The 16,910-nt window shown below is 62.7% G+C and overlaps 1 protein-coding gene across 1 annotated transcript in view; it reads right to left on the bottom strand.

The window, feature by feature from the left end:
- Positions 1-16,910, bottom strand: part of LRP1 (LDL receptor related protein 1) — a gene marked incomplete in the record, with an annotated part of 192,333 nt that overhangs the window by 31,463 nt on the left and 143,960 nt on the right. Inside the window, 12 exon segments of the mRNA XM_034792604.1 lie at positions 105-230; positions 1,090-1,215; positions 1,530-1,722; positions 1,997-2,201; positions 3,310-3,499; positions 10,127-10,498; positions 11,388-11,512; positions 12,719-12,870; positions 13,355-13,481; positions 14,568-14,697; positions 14,811-14,945; positions 15,477-15,608. Of these exon segments, the coding sequence (XP_034648495.1) occupies positions 105-230; positions 1,090-1,215; positions 1,530-1,722; positions 1,997-2,201; positions 3,310-3,499; positions 10,127-10,498; positions 11,388-11,512; positions 12,719-12,870; positions 13,355-13,481; positions 14,568-14,697; positions 14,811-14,945; positions 15,477-15,608 (2,013 nt within the window).

Raw genomic sequence — 16,910 nt, 5'->3', positions numbered from 1 at the left:
TACGCCCAGCCCAGAGCCAGGAGTCCGACCGGGTGCCGGGCTGGGCTGGGCTGGGCCGGGCCGGGCCGGGCCGGGCGGGGGGAGCGAGCGCGACAGGCCCTCACTGCAGTAGGACTGCTTCTCGTCGGACTTGTCCTTGCAGTGCGCGGAGCCGTCGCAGGTGCGGCTGTAGTCGATGCACTCGCCATTCCCACACTCGAACTCGTAAACGTTGCAGGTGGAGTTCAGGGCTGTAGGTGGGACAGAGCGTAGGGAAGAACCTCTGTCCACGTGCACCACGGCCTCCCCTCCCCTGTCCACGTGTGCCCTGTCCACGTTCACCCCCTCTGCATCCCCCTTCCACGTGCACCCCCTTCCACGTGCACCACGCCCTCCCCTTCCCCGTCCACGTATGCCCCATCCACGTTCACACCCTCTGCATCCCCTTCCATGTGCACCCCCTTCCTCGTGCACCACGCCCTCCCCTCCCCTGTCCACGTGCGCCCCATCCACGTTCACACCCTCTGCATCCCCTTCCATGTGCACCCCCTTCCACGTGCACCACGCCCTCCCCTCCCCGTCCACGTGCGCCCTGTCCAAGTTCACACCCTCTGCATCCCCCTTCCACGTGCACCACACCCTCCCCTTCCCCGTGCACCCCGTCCACGTTCACACCCTCTGCATCCCCCTTCCACATGCACCCTCTTCCATGTGCACCATGCCCTCCCCATCCCCCTTTCATGTGCACCACATTCCATGTGCACCACGCCCTCCCCATTCCCCTTCCACATGCACCACGCCCTCCCCATCCATGTGCACCCCCTGTCCATGTGCACCATATTCCACATGCACCACGCCCTCCCCATTCCCCTTCTGCATGCACCACGCCCTCCCCCGTCCACGTGCACCCCGTCCACGTGCACCCCCTTCCACATGCACCATGCCCTCCCCATCCCCCTTCCATGTGGCACCCCTGCCCTCCCCATGCCCACCGCCCCCTCACCATCCCCCTTCCTTCTCCATCCCTCCTCTCTCTCCCCTTTATCCTCCTCCCTGCCCTCTGGCTCCCCTCCGCGCAGGGTGCGTGACCCGGTGGGGGGAGGGGCTCACCTTTGCAGGTGAAATCCTCCTGCAGGACCCGCTCGCCCCGGCAGGAGCAGTTGACGTGCCCCTTGGGGGTGAGCAGGCACAGGTCCTGGCAGCCCCCGTTGTTCACCCTGCAGGGGGACAGCTCGCCTGGGGGCAGGGGAAGAGCAGAGTCACACGCAGGCCCAGCGGAGACCCCGGCCAACGGTCTAGGGCAGGGGTGGGTGCAGGATCCCGGGCGCTGGGAGTGGTCGGCAGGTTCCCAGAGCCAAGGGGAGACAGGGCCAGGCCCCTGTGCTGAATGGGGTTTCAGCAGTCTGCCGGGGAGGGACCGGGACCGGCAGGGGGGGTTTCTATGGGGTAAATCCCCACCCCTAGCCCGCACAGGGGACGGGAGAGCTGGGGAGGGACCAGGACCGGCAGGCGAGATCTCTATGGGGTAAATCCCCATCCCTAGCCCTTACAGCTGTTGGTGTCGTTGGCCACGGCGATGATGCCCATGGGCTGCTGGGGGATGTCCACGCGCAGCAGCTTCATGTCCGTGCCCACGTACTTGTTGGCCCGCTGCACAGCCCGGCGCACCCAGTCCGTCCAGAAGATGTAGTCGCCGTAGACGGCCAGGCCGAAGGGGTGCACCGGCTCCGATTTCAGGATCACCTGCCGGGCGCCTCACACCGTTAGCCCGGGGGCTGGGGGCGGACGGGACCAACGGCCGCAGCCGCCCCCAACACTGGACAGTCCCTGAACTGGGGGGGTCCTACCCTTCACAGGAGGCTGTGCCCAGGGTCAGGCCATCAGCCCTGCCAGTGCCATCACCGCCCACCATGGTGATAACGCCGAACCAGGCTCCACTCTGCCCATCTCCAGGGGATCCAGCCAGCTTTCCCCAGGCCCCCTGCCCCAGGGATCTACACCTGCCCCCCGCACTCACGTAGCGGTGGGACCCGTCGTACTCGCAGCGCTCGATCTTGTCCAGCGTGGCGTCAGAGAAGTAGATCTTCTCGGCCTTGTGGTCAATGGCCAGCCCGTTGGGCGTCCGGATGTCCTGATCGATGATGATGAGGACGTTGGCCCCGCCCAGGGTGGCCCGCATGATGCTGGGGTGCTGCTCGTTCCAGTTGGTCCAGAACATCAGGCTGAGGGGAGGGAGGCGGGAGAGGTGGGGCTGAGCCGGGCGGGGCTGCATGGTGGGCCCCAGCTGAGTCAGAGACCCTGGGGCCGGCCCGCCTGGCTTCTGGGACTGGGGAGCTCCGGACTTCAGCCCCACGTTGCTATTCCCTGCTCACTGGGGGATCCCCCCAGGCTCTGGGCTGAATGGGGCTGCTGGTGCATTTACAGGGATATGACCCGGTAGGATCGGGGATGGGAGGGGCAGTAACAGGGACTAGACTAGAGAGCCTGCCAGAAAACCGATCCCAGCAGCTGGGGAAACCCGCTAAGGATCCCCTGACAGGAGCTCTGCCAATCCGCTCACGCGATGCTTCACATTTAACTCCAGGTCAGCTCCGTGGCACAGGGAATGGGGCATGGGGCCTTCCCCCCCCAGGGGGGCGCCGCCCCGGTCCCGCCCCAAGGCAGGGGAGACACTGGCTTAGGGGGGTGGGGAATGGGGCATGGGGCCTTTCCCCTCTAGGGTGTGCCGGCTCCGATCCGGCCCCAAGGCAGGGGAGACACTGGCTTAGGGAAGTGGGGAATGGGGCAGGGGGCCTTTCCCCTCTAGGGTGCGCCGGCTCCGATCNGGGTGGGGAATGGGGCAGGGGGCCTTTCCCCTCTAGGGTGCGCCGGCTCCGATCCGGCCCCAAGGCAGGAGAGACACTGGCTTAGGCGGGTGGGGAATGGGGCATGGGGCCTTTCCTCTGTAGGAGGCGCCGGCTCTGATCTGGCCCCAGGGCAGGGGAGACACTGGCTCAGGCGGGTGGGGAATGGGGCACGGGGCCTTTCCCCTGTAGGAGGCGCCGGCTCTGATCCGGCCCAGAATGCCCGTGACTGGACGTTCCCACGGCCTGTCTGTGAAATGAGTTCTGCTGTGCTCAGCCCACTCCCGGTTACATGTGTCCCAGTCACCAAAGGCACCGCAGCCCCCTCGAGAGTAGGCCCAGAGAGACTGCTCGTGCCCCCTAAGCTCCAGCAACGGGGGAGCAAGGCTGAGGCCCGCGGCAGGGGGCTCTCCCCCCAGCCCCGTGCACAGGCTGTCCGTCTCCAGGATGGCTGCTCCGCTCGCCCGCACGAGGCCCCAGCGCTTACTTCTGGCACTCGTCCAGCACGAAGGCTCGAGGGTGATCGTCTCCTGACATGGTGATGACTGTCTCCCGCTCAAAGGCCCCCAGGCGGCTCTGATCCACCGTGTGCCGGGTGATGGTGGACGTGGTGTAGCTGGTCCAGTACAGCGTGTCCCAGCCCCGGTGGTACGCCAGCCCCTCCACTGAGCCCACATCTGCGGGGGAAGACGGGGGACAGAGCGGGATGAGATTCACTAGCCAGGCCGTTCCCCACACTCAGTGCCCAGCTGTGCCACCTCCAGATGTTTCGCAGCCCCTCCTCCCTGAGCCGTCCCCTCCCTGCTCCAGCCTGCCAGCGGGTCTGGAACTGGGACCTTCAGCACTCAAAGCGCAGGCCCCCGCCCCGGAACTACTGGAGAACTCCATCAGCTGGGAGCAGTAGTAGAGCTGTTATCCTCTACGTGGGCCAGAGCTTCGGCCGCAACACACCAGAGCAGCAGCGAAATGGAGCAGGGGGACACAGGCTAACAGCAGCAGTGGGCGATTCAGGCTGGAGTCACAGACAGCTCAGGGCATCAGGCGTGAAACAGCAGAGCCCCTGGGGCTACAAGGTCAAGTGCCCCCCGCCCTTTACTACCATCATCCTACGGAAACACGGCCTTAAAAACCAAGGCCCTGACTTCTCTGGGCCCATGGCACGTCTCCAGGGCCCCTGTGCCGGAGAAGGGGGCAGGCCCTGCATGTACCCCTTCTGTTGAGGGCTCAGGGAATGTTACTGAAATGCTGCAGCAAGCCCCCCACCCCCCTTCCTCTCAGGAGTGGAAAGATTTTCAAATCTCCATGAACCCCCAGAAGGCTCGAGACCAGCCTCCATGCCCAGTGCCTGGCGAGGATACCGAAGGTTCACACCACCATCTGCAGCACCCCCCGACTCTCCTCTCCCCCTCCGCTAGCGTCACGAGCAAGTTCTTTCATTTCCCACCTCCAGCCCGACGCTGCGGTTCGTGAGGCTGATGGGAACAGGGCGAAGCTGCACTGACACCAGCGGGGCTACTCTGGGTTCACACCATTGCAAGGGCAGAAACCGGCTCCAACGTGGGTTTGGGACCAGGGGCTCAGGCTGACTGCACCGGAGTGACGCAGAAATGACACCGGCTCAGGCACAGCGCGTTATGGGACAAAGGGCTCTCCGGGCGCTGTCCCACCCTTGTGCTGTCACTTACACTAGTGCAAAACAAGCGTGAAACACCACTCAGCTGACCAGGAGCGGCTCGCACGTCCTCTGCACTGGTCTCCCTGGGGAATCAGCCAGTAAGGCTGGGCTCAGATTTGACAAGGGCCTCAGCCCGGCTGTGGTAACATCAAGGTCATGGGCCTTCCCTGTTCTAGCGCCTAGGTGTGCACACCCGGCCTGGCGAACACTGCTCAGTTGCAACGGCCCTCAAGTCGCTCAGATCCATTCAACTGTTCCGCTGACTGCCCCAGAGACGGGCACCGGCAGCCGTAAACCGGCAGCACCGGCTCCTTCGGAGGCATGACGGCTGTTTACTTTAATCGCATTAAATAAACTCCCAGGAAACGCTCCCGGCGTCTCCCAGTAACGCTTCTGGCCATGTACGGTGCTTCTCTGACCCCCAGCACCGCGGCACGGGGACACCTCCGTCGCTAAGGCATTTATCCTGCCACCCGCGGGAGGTAGGCCAGGTACCAATGGGAGAACGGAGGCAGAGCAGGGAAATGACCCTCTCTCTTCCTGTCTCAGGGTAGAGCGCCCTGCCCCTCCTCCACTGGGGTGTACGTAGGGAACAGCTGGGGGCTTGGGGTTCCCTGAATTCGATCGGAATTTGGGTTACAGAGAACTTCCTCTTCCTACAGCCCTCTTTACTGTACACAAAGCATCAGGCAGCGTCCCTGAGCCGGCCAGTGCTGTGAGCAGGGCACCTGTCGGCACAGCCGCCCCAGAGCCAGAGGGCTAAGCCAGATGTTCCGGGATCCACCGCGGGCACCAGGCGCTTTGCAATGAACCAGCCAGGCACGGCTGGGTTTGTGCTGCTCCACTAGCGAAGCCAATGAACAACAGGACCTAATGCGACCGTCTCCGAAGGGAGCGACGCACCCGCTGCTATGCCTCGAGTCAGTGTTTGAAGAGCGAATGGGGCATGCGGGACTCAGCTGCCGCCCGCGCCCCCGCTCTGCGGAGACACACTTCATCCCCGCTAAGCCCCGCGCTTTAATAATGTAAACGAGACGCACACAACAATCAGGACAATCTCAAGCGCCGCTGGGCCTTTAAATCCCATGAAAGTGTCGTCTGTAATTATCCAGGGCTGGCGAGGGGACAGGAAGGAGAGCGGTGACGAGTTGTTTAATATTCATGCAGTGCAGCCCACTCCAGCTTGTCCCGCTGGGCGCACGGCGCTGGTTGGGTCCCTCCGGGGCTGAGTCCATTTGAACAGCAGCCAGCCTGCGCGGCGGTGAATCGGGGTGGGCACGCACGGCTGGAGTTTGCTCTTCGCTCTGACCCGCTCACTAGCTCCTGTGCTCAAGTCAGATCAGCCATGAAGCAGGATGTGCCCGGCAGGAAATGGCGCCATGCCGTGCTAGGGGCTGCCTCCAGAACGGTCTGTGATACTTTTTGTGGTGCGGAGAAGCCAGCAGGCTGGACGGGGGAGGATGGCTTTGAAAAGAGGAGCCTGGCTTGGGGGCAATGCAGGGTGAACTGCGGTGGGATTTGGGGAAGGTGTGCGGTGAAGGATACAGGGAATGGGGCTCTCCAAGAGATGTCAAGCAGCACCTCACGCCACGTGTGGGGCTTCGGTTTGACCCTACCAACAGCCTCACGTCCAGCACACAGACGTTGGGAGGGGACCAGCCAGGGCGCGGGGGGGCTGTTGCAAGCGGAGGGGGCTGGCAGGGGGTTGGCGAGAGGTGGAGGAGCCGGGAGGGAGGCTGCAGGCTGATGTAAGCACAGCAGGCGAGAGGAGGACCCGCTCTGGGAAGGACAGAGCACTATTCGCTGGGGCCCTTGGGGCTGGCGTTCGCCATCCTCCTGAAGCGCACGGCACGGTGCTGCTCAACCTCAACCCGGCAGACGTGCCGCAGGTGGCCCGCAGGCCCTTTGCCGCCGCAGCAGCCATCACACCCGTGCGGCTCTTCAGGGCCGGCCTCCACAAGCTCCTGCGTTTCGTGGGCATGGCCAACTCCTTCGCCACCGCCTTCACCCTGGCCGTGCACCGCGACCTGGCCGTGGCACATCCCTATCGCTGCCAGCTGGCATGGTACCCGCTGCCATCTGGGTGCCTGCCGCAGCATTGGCCGCTCCTCCGCTCGCCAATCCTTCTGCTTCGTGGTGCTCCACGGGGCCAGCCAACGAGTGTATGCCATGGCCCTCTTCCTCTGTACCTTTGCCATCCCACTGGCCGTCATCTCCACCATGCAGGACAAGATTCGGGGGCACCTGTGCTCCGGGAAGGGCGATGCCCGCCCACTGCCTGCACAAACCAACGCTGGCTTGGGAAGGGTGCGGCTCCTGCTGCGGCTGGACCTTCGTGGTCTGCTGGCTCCCATCCTACCCTCTGTTGCTCCAGGGGCTGGCCGGCTCCCACGGCGCCCTCCCAGCTCTGTGCTGGTTCCTGGTAGGTGGCCAACCCAGCCGTCTACATCTTCACGTCCAGGCAGTTCTGGAGCGATGCGTGGGCTCTGCTGCTTGGGGGCTACAGGAAGAGGTCGGGGACTCTGGGGAAACGGGCTGTGAGGAAGTGGGAATGTTCTTAATGTTTTCTCTGAATACTGTGTGGCTGCCTCAGTTTCCCCTGTGCCTTTCTTAAGTATCTAGGTGGTGGGATAAGGGGGTGTGATGGTTGCAGAGCCTTAGAGGGCCAGTGTGATGGTGTCTGCACAGAGAATGGCCAACACCCTGTCTCCTGGCAACTGGTGGCCTGGGCCCCTCCCCTGCAAGGGGCCAACTGAAGGTGTTGGAGAACAAAGAGATCAGGTGGCCTCCTGGCCCGGGAAAGAGACAAAGGCCAGAGGAGGGGCTGGAGGGGTTTCAGTTTGGAACTGGCTGGGGAAATGGAAGGAGCCCCAGAGCTGGGGGTCTAAGCTCCCTGCCCCCCAAGATGGACCTGACTGAGGGGGTCCTGTTGTCTGTACCTACAGGCTCTGCTTTGACTGTGTTCCTGTCGTCTAATAAACCTTCTGTTTTACTGGCTGGCCGAGAGCCTTGGTGAATCGCAGGAAGTGGGGGGTGCAGGGCCCTGACTCCCCCACACTCTGTGACACAGGCCACAGCCTCAGCAGCCATTGGGGGGGCAGCACTTCCCGTTCTCCCGCGGAAGAGAGAGGGAGAAACAATGGAGCAGAAGGAGCCCGGCAGGAGCTCCATTGCGCGCAGGCGCTTGCTCATCCACCGCTCTGAGCTGCGCTGCAACAAACGGGAAGAGGCTATGCTGGGCCTTCCTTGGCAGGGTTCTCCCCCTCTCTGCCCTCGGTTTGAGCAATCGGCGACCGGCAGCTGGCACACGCTAGCCCCCGGCACAGCTTCGAGTTGCCTTTGCTATTCTGTGGATCAGGGGCAAACTGGGCCTTGCTGCGTCTCCTCCCTTGGCTGCTGAGAGGGGGCAAGGCCCGAGAATTTGGGTGCAGGCTGGTTCTTGGGTAAAAGCAGCCCTTGCTTTCCTGGCTGCCCTGCTCCCATGGGTGCCACAGGGCCGGGACGGGAATGGGAAGGGGGCTTTGCAAGCCAAGGCAGAGTTCAGCTCCCAGGCACGCTCCTGCTCTAGGTCCTTCACGTTCATAAGCAGCGTTATTATGGTCGTGCCTGGAGCTGCAGCCAAGCCCAGGTCCCATTGTGCGGGGGGCTGTACACACAGGCCCTGCTCTGACGAGCTCAGTCTAGACAGCTGAAGAATGGATGATTGCACCCATTTTACAGATGGGAACACTGAGCCAAGAGCGGGGAAGTAATGGGCCCCAGGTCGGCCAGGGGGTCTGTAGCAAAGGTAGGAACTGAACTCAGCTCTCCTCCACAGCAGTCCAATGCCTTAACCGCTAGGCACCTCCTTCACCGCAGATGGACCCACCGAATCCTTCGCTCCCCCAGCTGCAATCAATACAACCGCTTTCCTGGCCAGAGCAATAAGCGCGGTGCAAGCTCATTGTGAAGGTAAATCAGCTTATTAATGAATTTATGACGCTGGGTGGAGATTTACTCTAGTGGTGCGGAGCTGGCCACGCGCACGGCAACAGCTGTAGGAACCAATACAACTAATCAAGTTTTGGGGTGAACGGTAGCTCGGGAGGCCAGGGGCTTGTTCAGGCCGAGTGGCTTAGTCTTGTAAATGTAATGCAAACAGAGAGCTGCCAAGATGTGCTGTGGGGCCTCATCTCCTGGGAAACGCCTGCGCACACGGACAGAGACACTCACGCACACAGACGAAGGCATGTGCGGACACACGGACGGAGACACTCACACACGGACAGCCACGCACACTCACTCACACACACGGACGGAGACATTCACACACATGGATGGATGGAGAGACGTGCACACATGGACACACTCACACCCGGATGGAAACATACACCCGGATGCACACCAATGGAGAGATGCTCACACACGGACACACGCACACAGACAGACGCAGACGGGTACACACACATGGACGCACACAGACACACACACAGACAGACATACACGCAGACATACTCATACGGAGACACACACGGACGGAGAGATGCTCACGCACACACGGATGGACGGAGACACTCACACACGCTCACAAAGGGAGGTAGATCCACACCGGGTATAAATGATCCTAACTCCCTTAGAGCCAATGGAGCTACGCCAGCAGAGGCTCTGCCCCAGGCTTTCCTGGCTCGGTCTCTCTCCTGATTCTGCCTGGGCAGCAGCTGCTCTGAGGGCAAAGGGGGCGTCTCTAGCTACGCCCAGAGCAGGGCTCGAGCGTGAGCCATCGGGCTGGCACGCCAGCCTCCAGCCTCGCTATGTCTCTCGGGAAAGGCAAAAGTGCCTCAGATGGCAGGAAAGGCGGCAGATCGGCCTGGGGACAGAAACAATGTTAAGGATAAAAAGTCCAGGCTGCGGAATCCAACAACAAGGGAAGCCGGAGCCAGATCCCCTGGAGGCTGCAGGATGGGAAAGCGATGGAGACACGCCCACTGGAAGGACAGGCACGCTGCAGGGAGGTGTGCTGGTGCCGCACCCAACGGCTCTCACTGATCCGGGATGCGGGGATCCCTGCACAGTGGAAACCGGGATGCACCCATCCCCCACACTCGAGAGCCCCAAGACACGGGTCCCGCTCATTCTGGAGCCCCCCCTTGCCACCTGCCTGCCCCCCAAACTCTAGAGCCCCAGGCCACGGTGACCCCAGGCCGCCAGCACCTCCCACGTTCTCCTCCCCCTGAACCCCCATGTTCCGGAGGCCCATGATGCAGCCACCCCGCTCTAGAACAAACCCATGGGGACGGCACTCAGGACATGCCCCCATGGGGGTTCTAGAGCCCTGGGCGGAAAATTCCCAGCCAATCCCTGAACAACTGCCCTTCCCCCATAACAAACTTTACCCTGGAATCCTTACACTGAGATAAGGAGACAGGAAGAGGGGAGAGATGGAGGAAGAGGAGGAGGAGGAGGAAGAAGAGGGGAGAGACGGAGGATGAGGATGGAGGAGGAGGGGAGAGACGGAGGGAGGGGATAGATGGAGTAGAAGGGGACAGAGGAAGAGGAGGGGAGAGAGGGAGGAAGCCGCAAGGGAGGGGAGAGACAGAGGAGGAGGAGGAGGAGGAGGAGGCGGCGGCGAGGGAGGGCCCAGGGGACTCACTCTCCACAATGGTCTTGCGCCCGGTGCCGTCATCGCTGATCTGCTGGATGTTGCCGAAGTGGATGTCGCTGTAGAAGATGCGGTTGCTGCCGGCGGTGCCGGCGCGGTAGTCGAAGGCCAGGGCGATGACGTTCTTCATGTGCTCGGCGTCCTCGAAGGGCTTGACGGGCGCGTTGAGGTTGCTCTCGTCCGACAGATGGATGCTCTTGAGGATGGTGCGCTCGGAGTAGAGCAGGTAGCCGTCGTAGTCCTGGCAGCTCACCCCGTCCTCAGCGAGCATGCCGTGGGCACAGGCGCACGTCCGCTGCCCGTTGCCGCGGAACAGACACAGCTGCTGGCAGCCGCCGTTGTTCTGGGCGCAGACGTTGGTGCCTGTGGGGAGGAGAATATGGATTAAACTCTGCACAGAAGGGATGGGGGGCTTGGGTGGCAGACTGGAGGGGGCGTGTGGGCCCCAAGGTCTGGGGGAGGCCCCCATGCCCCACATTTCAAGGACCGTACGGGCACAGAGAACGCGGCTCCCGCGTCACGTGTTTTAACGTCTCCCCCACGTTCCCAGAGAAGGGAGGGGGCAAAACCTGATTCAAGCCAAAGGGAAGGGCTGGTGGGGGCAGGCTGCTGTGGGGTGAAATCGCGGAGGGAAAGCGAGCGGGAGTCCTCGGAACATTCTCTGGGACTCAATGGACACTCAAAAGTCAGGTCGACAGCGACGTGAAACCAACACAGCTGCGCTGAACTAAAGCCAGCGTAGACACAAAGCTGCTTCCATCAGGGAAGCGACCGTCGTGTGGGGAGGTGACAAAGGCCCTTCCGTCAGCCTACACAATGGGGATACGCTGGCACAGCCCCCCAGCATAGCTGGGCTGGTCCACAGCCTATAGCGTAGACACCGCCTGGGGCTGCTTTTGTGCATGCGCTGAGTGAGTGCGAGACTCCTTGTGCGTCAGGGTGCACACGTGTGACTGGGAGTGGGAACACGTCTGGGTGCGTGAACCCCTGTGCGTGGGGTTGCACTTTGCTCATTTTTCCAAATATCCCTTCCAGAACCTCCCCCCCCCAAGATAATTCCCAGCCTTTGCAAACAGAGACAAGAGAAAAAAATCCCTCCATGAGAACAGACAAGCCAACGCGTTCCTTCAAACGTCTCCCGGTGCCCCTGCCTGCAGACGCCCCCCATCAGCAGCACTTAAACTCCCCCCCCCGCCCCCGAGGAAAGTGAGGCGCAAGGGGGCATGCTGGACACACCAGCCCCTGGACGTACCCTTTTGCCTGGCTTGGTTGAACACTTTGATGTCCTTCAGCTGCACTCCTATCCCTGTCCTCAGGGACACCGACTCCGTGGCGTTGTCCTTGCTGCCCCTTTTGATGGACCCGTTGGCGTGGGTCCTAGAAGGGAGCGAGGTCAGTGAACTGGAGGCGTCGTAGGGCGTGAACACGTCGCTGCACGCAGCAGGGACCGCGCCCGCCCGCCGTGCCCAGCCACAATCTGCCAGTGTTCACATGCCTTGGTCCCCCACCGCCATGCATCTCTGCCCTGCAACCACCCCCCCGGAATTACACATACCCCCTGCAGCCACGCTCACACCCCCACTCACCCACCCCCTCAGAGTTACACCCCCACCCCCTACACCCCCACACCCGGGATTACACACATACCTTACACCCCCACTCTCTCACATACACCCCCACCCCGTGTCAGCGTCTCACAAATGTCATTCACTCACTCGCAGCCCCAGAGCAGCCCATTGTCAGGCCTGGGGGACCGGAGGGGCGGGGGGAGCCTCCATAGGGCTCAGCCCCCCACTCCTGAGCTGTTCAGTGCCCGGATAGGCCAGGAGGCTCCAGATGCCCCCTCCTGGGCACTGGCATCCCACTCCCATTTCCCTGGAAGTGTGTGTGCGGGGGTGTGGGGGGGTGCAGGGGAGGAGCACTAGGCTGGATCTCTATGGGCACAGGCCTCAACTCTGAACCACAGAGACCTCTAGGGACCCCCCCAGGCCTCCAAACCACAGAGACCCCTAGGGACCCCCCCAGGCCTCCGAACCATAGAGACCCATGTCTAGAGCATACCCCCAACGCTCCCCCAGCCACAGAGCTGCAGCACTGGGCAGCGTCATGGCTAGAGCGGCACTCCCTAGGCAGCCACTCTAGCCAGCTTTGGCCGCTCGCCGGCGGGGACCAAGCTCTCAGGGCGAGTCCTCCAGGACTCCACACCACAGAGCCCCTGCCTAGAGCGTAGCTCTCGCCACCAAGCCCTGCAACCATAGAGCTCCAGCACTGGTGTGGGTAGAGCGGCACCAGGCAGGCAGCCACTCTAGCCAACGCCCTGCCCAGCGCTGTGGCTCTATGGCAGCGGGTGGGTGGGTTGGGGGTATACTCTAGACAGCAGTCTCTATGGTTCAGAGTGCTGGAGGCCCTCCAGGGGCCACCATCTCTGACCACAGGCGAGATAGGGAGCATGCCCGGAATGATTGCATTTTATGCAAATGACATGTAAATTTAAAGCAGGGGCATTGCCTCATTTGCATAACACCTCCAGGTCCACCCCCATCTCCCCCTGTGGCTCCCTGCACGGTGGGGAGGGAACCGTACCGGTCACTCCAGTAGATGTAATCCTCGAAGACCGACACCGAGAACATGTCCATGTTGTTGCTTGACAGGACAACCTCCCTGTTCTCTCCCGTCTCCAGGTCGATGCGTTCGATCTTGTCCATCCGAGCGTCACACCAGTACAGCTTCCCGTCCTGGAGGGGGAGGCAATGCACCCCGGTGGGATACAGCTCAGCGGGGCAGAGGGGGAGGGAAAGAGAAGGGGGAGCATGCCCGTCTCCATCGGGGGCTCAGCGCTGGGACGCAGCAGTTGGAAGAGCAAAGCCTCACATCAGGGGCCCAGGTCCCCGCCCCACAGACATACAGGACATGGATGCAGAGAGACAGGGCAGCACCAGGAAACAATGGAACGGAGCCAGTCAGCAGGATGGCCTGAGATCCGAGTGCCCCAGCTGCGTATGGCTTTGCAGTCAGAGCTCCACAACCCTCCAGTCCCTCCCACTGCAGGGTGACGGCTGCATTTTGGGTGGTCCCGACCCACTGATAACTGCCGCATGCCTGGTATCCTGCCCCTCCTGGGATGGGCCATTGTAGCTCAGATCCACCTGACCCGACAGCTGCTCCTATACACCCGCCTGCATCCATTACCAGCGCCGCAGCGGAGGGCGGCCGCCGTACCTGGTAGTCGACCGATATCCCGTTGGGCCAGCTGATGCTCGCGTTGACCAGGACCATCCGTTCTGTCCCATCCAGGCGAGAGCGTTCGATGCGGGGGTACTGGCCCCACTCTGTCCAGAACAGGTACCTGTGGGGACACCGAGCACGGCTCGCCAGTGACCCCGCTGTGCACATGCCCCTCGCCCTTGGATCGCCCCCTTCCCCTGACCCCTGGCGCTCTCACAATCTTTGGGGTCCTGGATGCCTGGAGGAGAAGCGGCTTGTTGCAGCCGAGGGGTGGGCCTGGGTGTCTGGCAGTCCAGGGGCTCACCCCACGTCTGACATCGGATCCCCCCTCCATGGCTAAGGGCAGGTCCCTCAGGCCAATGTCCCTGAAAGCAGCCGGTGGTTTTGGGAGCCCCGGATGGGACTGTCAGAGGTGCTGCCAGTCAGGGGGAGCTGCGGGTGCTCAGCACCTCTGAAAACAAGGCCCAGAATATCACACAACAGGCACCCAGAAGCACAAGCCGCTTTGGGCCTGATCCTTGGGGTGGGGCAAGGTTCTGCATGAAGTCAGGGTCAGAGCTGGGGAGAGAACTCAGGAGTCACCCGCACCCCGCTCTAACCCACCAGACCCCACTCCCCTCCCAGAGCTGGGGAAAGAACCCAGGAGTCCTGGCTCCTAGTCACCCCCACCCCGGTATAACCCACCAGACCCCAGTCCCCTCCCAGAGTTGGGGAGAGAACCCAGGAGTCCTGGCTCCTAGTCACCCCCACCCCGATCTAACCCACCAGACCCCAGTCCCCTCCCAGAGCTGGGCACAGAACCCAGGAGTCCTGGCTCCTAGTCACCCGCACCCCGCTCTAACCCACCAGACCCCAGTCCCCTCCCAGAGCTGGACACAGAACCCAGCCCCCCTGTTTTAATTCACTAGACCCCACTTCTCCCCCAGCACTGGGGATAGAACCCAGGAGTCCTGACCACACTAGAGCCAATGCTGGGGAGTCCTGTAATTAAAGGACCCCCAGCAGCCAAGCACAGAACCCAGGAGCCCCGACTCCGAATTCCCCCCACCCCAGCCACTAAACCCCACTCCTGCCCCAGAGCTAAGAACTGAACCCAGGAGTCCTGGCTCCCAGCCCGACCCCGGGGGCTGAGGCCTGTAGAGGTTTCATCTAGTCCAATCCAGGCTGCTCTGCTCCCAGGGCAGCCGGTCGCCCGCGGGCGCCTCACCCTTTCTCCGGGTGCACCGTAATGGCCCGAGGTTTATCCAGCCCCTGCGAGATGACAACGTAGCGGAATGACCCGTTTAGCCTGGCCACCTCGATGACGTCAAAGCCTTGGTCCGTCCAGTAGATGTTTCCTGGGGCGGGCGACAGTGACGTGCTGTGAGCCAGGCCCCGCTCCCGGCCGTGCCGGCACGTGGCTCCCCTCCCCGCAGGGCCGGAGCCCGGGGGACGTATGGACGCGCCTCACCTGCTATCCAGTCGACCGCGATGCCTTCCACGCGCCCGATCCCATTGGTGACCACGTCCTCCCGCCATGTCTGGTCGCGCTTGGCCCGGCTGATGGTGCTGAGGCCCATGTCCACCCAGTAGATGGTGTCGTTCTCTAGGGAGCAGAGCGGGCGGGGGGTCAGGCAGGCAGCGTTCTGCACAAATCTCACCAGCTGGGGGCGCTCACGCAATGGGGAAGACATGCCAGAAACAGGATACTGGGCAGGGCTGCAGAGACGGGGGGCGGGGGGCGGTGAGGGGTATGGGGATTGGGGACAAGGCTCTGGCTACAGCCTCGTTAAACCTCACGCCTATCGGCCGAGCTGAAGAGGGTGGGGGTGTGGGCCGCCCAGCGACGCCGCTCCGCATCTCCAGCGCCTCCCAGTCTTTCCCCAGCTAGCTCAGCCGCCCTGGCGTCGCCATCCCCATCATGCCACGGGGGAAACTGAGGCACAGAGCGGCAAAGGGACTCCCCCGTTGGGTCAGCGGCTGAGCCGGGCACAGAACCCAGGAGTCCTGGCTCTCGGCACTGCCTGGCAGCAGGGAGGGATGTTGTCTCCCCTCCAATCTCCGGTCGGGCCCGAAGCCTGGTCTACGAGGAGACCGTGTCGCTGGTGCCCGAAGAGCGGCGCACGGCGGCTCTCACCTGCGTGGAAATCGATCCCCACGGCCAGCGAGGTCCCAGACACGGGCACCAGGGCGTCGGACTTGTCGTTGGGATCCAGGGGGATGCCGCGGATCCCCTCGTGCACCGAGTACAGCAGAAAGGAGCCCACGCCTGCGAAGGCAAGGGGACAGTCAGGGATCTCTGCCAGTATAGGGGAGCCAGGGAGCCGCTGGGCTGTGGGGAAAAGGCAGCGGCTTCCCAAGGGCTGAGCAGAGCCATGGAGAAGGGACTCCCGGCAGCCCAGCCCGTGTCCCAGCAGTACCAAGGCTGGTCTATGCTGGGACGGGGTGTGTGTGCGTGTGTGTGTGTGTTGTACTGAGTCAGATGCAGCATGAGGCATAACTACACGTGCCTCCCCAGCGCCCCCCCCCACGCCCACCTCCTGGCACTCTGGGTAAACTGACGCATGGGAGCCGTGGGCGAGAGCGAAGGCAGCTGTCATGGGTTTAGCTCCGCAGGCAGGAGGATGGGGAGCAAGAGATGTGGGGCACAGTGGGCTGCGTGACCAGGACACCCCCTCTCTCTGCCCCCCAGGGGTGCAGATAGTGCTTGAGGGGCTGAGCTGACGGGCCCGAGCGGCTGCAATGGAGTACGTCTACGCTGACAACCTGCGAGCGCCTCGGGGTGATTTCAGTGCTCCGTGGGGGCGCAGTTCCATGCAGGTGGGAAGGACCCCCCATTTCCCCCGTTATTCCAGCCGTACCCGCAGGCAAGGGGGGCTCTCAGCAGCCCCCACAGCCAAGCGATTGAGCTCAGAGCCTGACCCACTGCCCTTGGGCTGGGGAACCGGCTCATCCTAGCTATCTCCTCCCCGGCTCATCCTGGCTCCAGGCTGGGCCCTGTCGCTGGGATCACATTCCCCTCCTCACCGTGCTCTCCGACACCTCCCCATCACCAGCACCCAGCCATTCGCCCCGCCCCAGCACCCAGCCACGCCCCGCCAGCACCCAGCCACGCCCTGCCCCAGCACCCAGCCCCGCCCCGCCAGCACCACCCAGCTGCTGCCTGTGTAACCAAGCGCCAGTCTCCAGCGGCTGCAGGCTGAATTCGCCCATCTGCCATTGCACATCCTGCGCCGTTCCCAGCCTCCAGGGCTCGCAGGCCGGACGTTTACCCACAAGCCAAGAGTTTCAGGAGCGACAGGCCATTCTGGGGGCTCGACTGAAGCCCCCTTTAAACACCTGGATTTTTCAGACACGGCTGAGCCCCAACAGGGATCCCAAAAAGGGAGGCGTGGAGTGACACTGGAGAGCCCTGGTGTGACGTTATTGACATAAACTGGGACCGTATAGATCATTGTTGCAACCAAGGTCCTGTAGTGGCACCCAAATCTTGTATAAAGGGGGTCAAATGGGGTGTCTAGGACAAGGTTATGGTTTACTGGTTATGATTATGCTGTCTATATGTGTGTAT

The sequence above is a fragment of the Trachemys scripta genome, chromosome 16 (assembly GCF_013100865.1).
Source record: "Trachemys scripta elegans isolate TJP31775 chromosome 16, CAS_Tse_1.0, whole genome shotgun sequence".
NCBI classification, from domain to species: domain Eukaryota; kingdom Metazoa; phylum Chordata; order Testudines; family Emydidae; genus Trachemys; species Trachemys scripta.
This window is presented reverse-complemented; position numbering and strand designations above follow the sequence as displayed.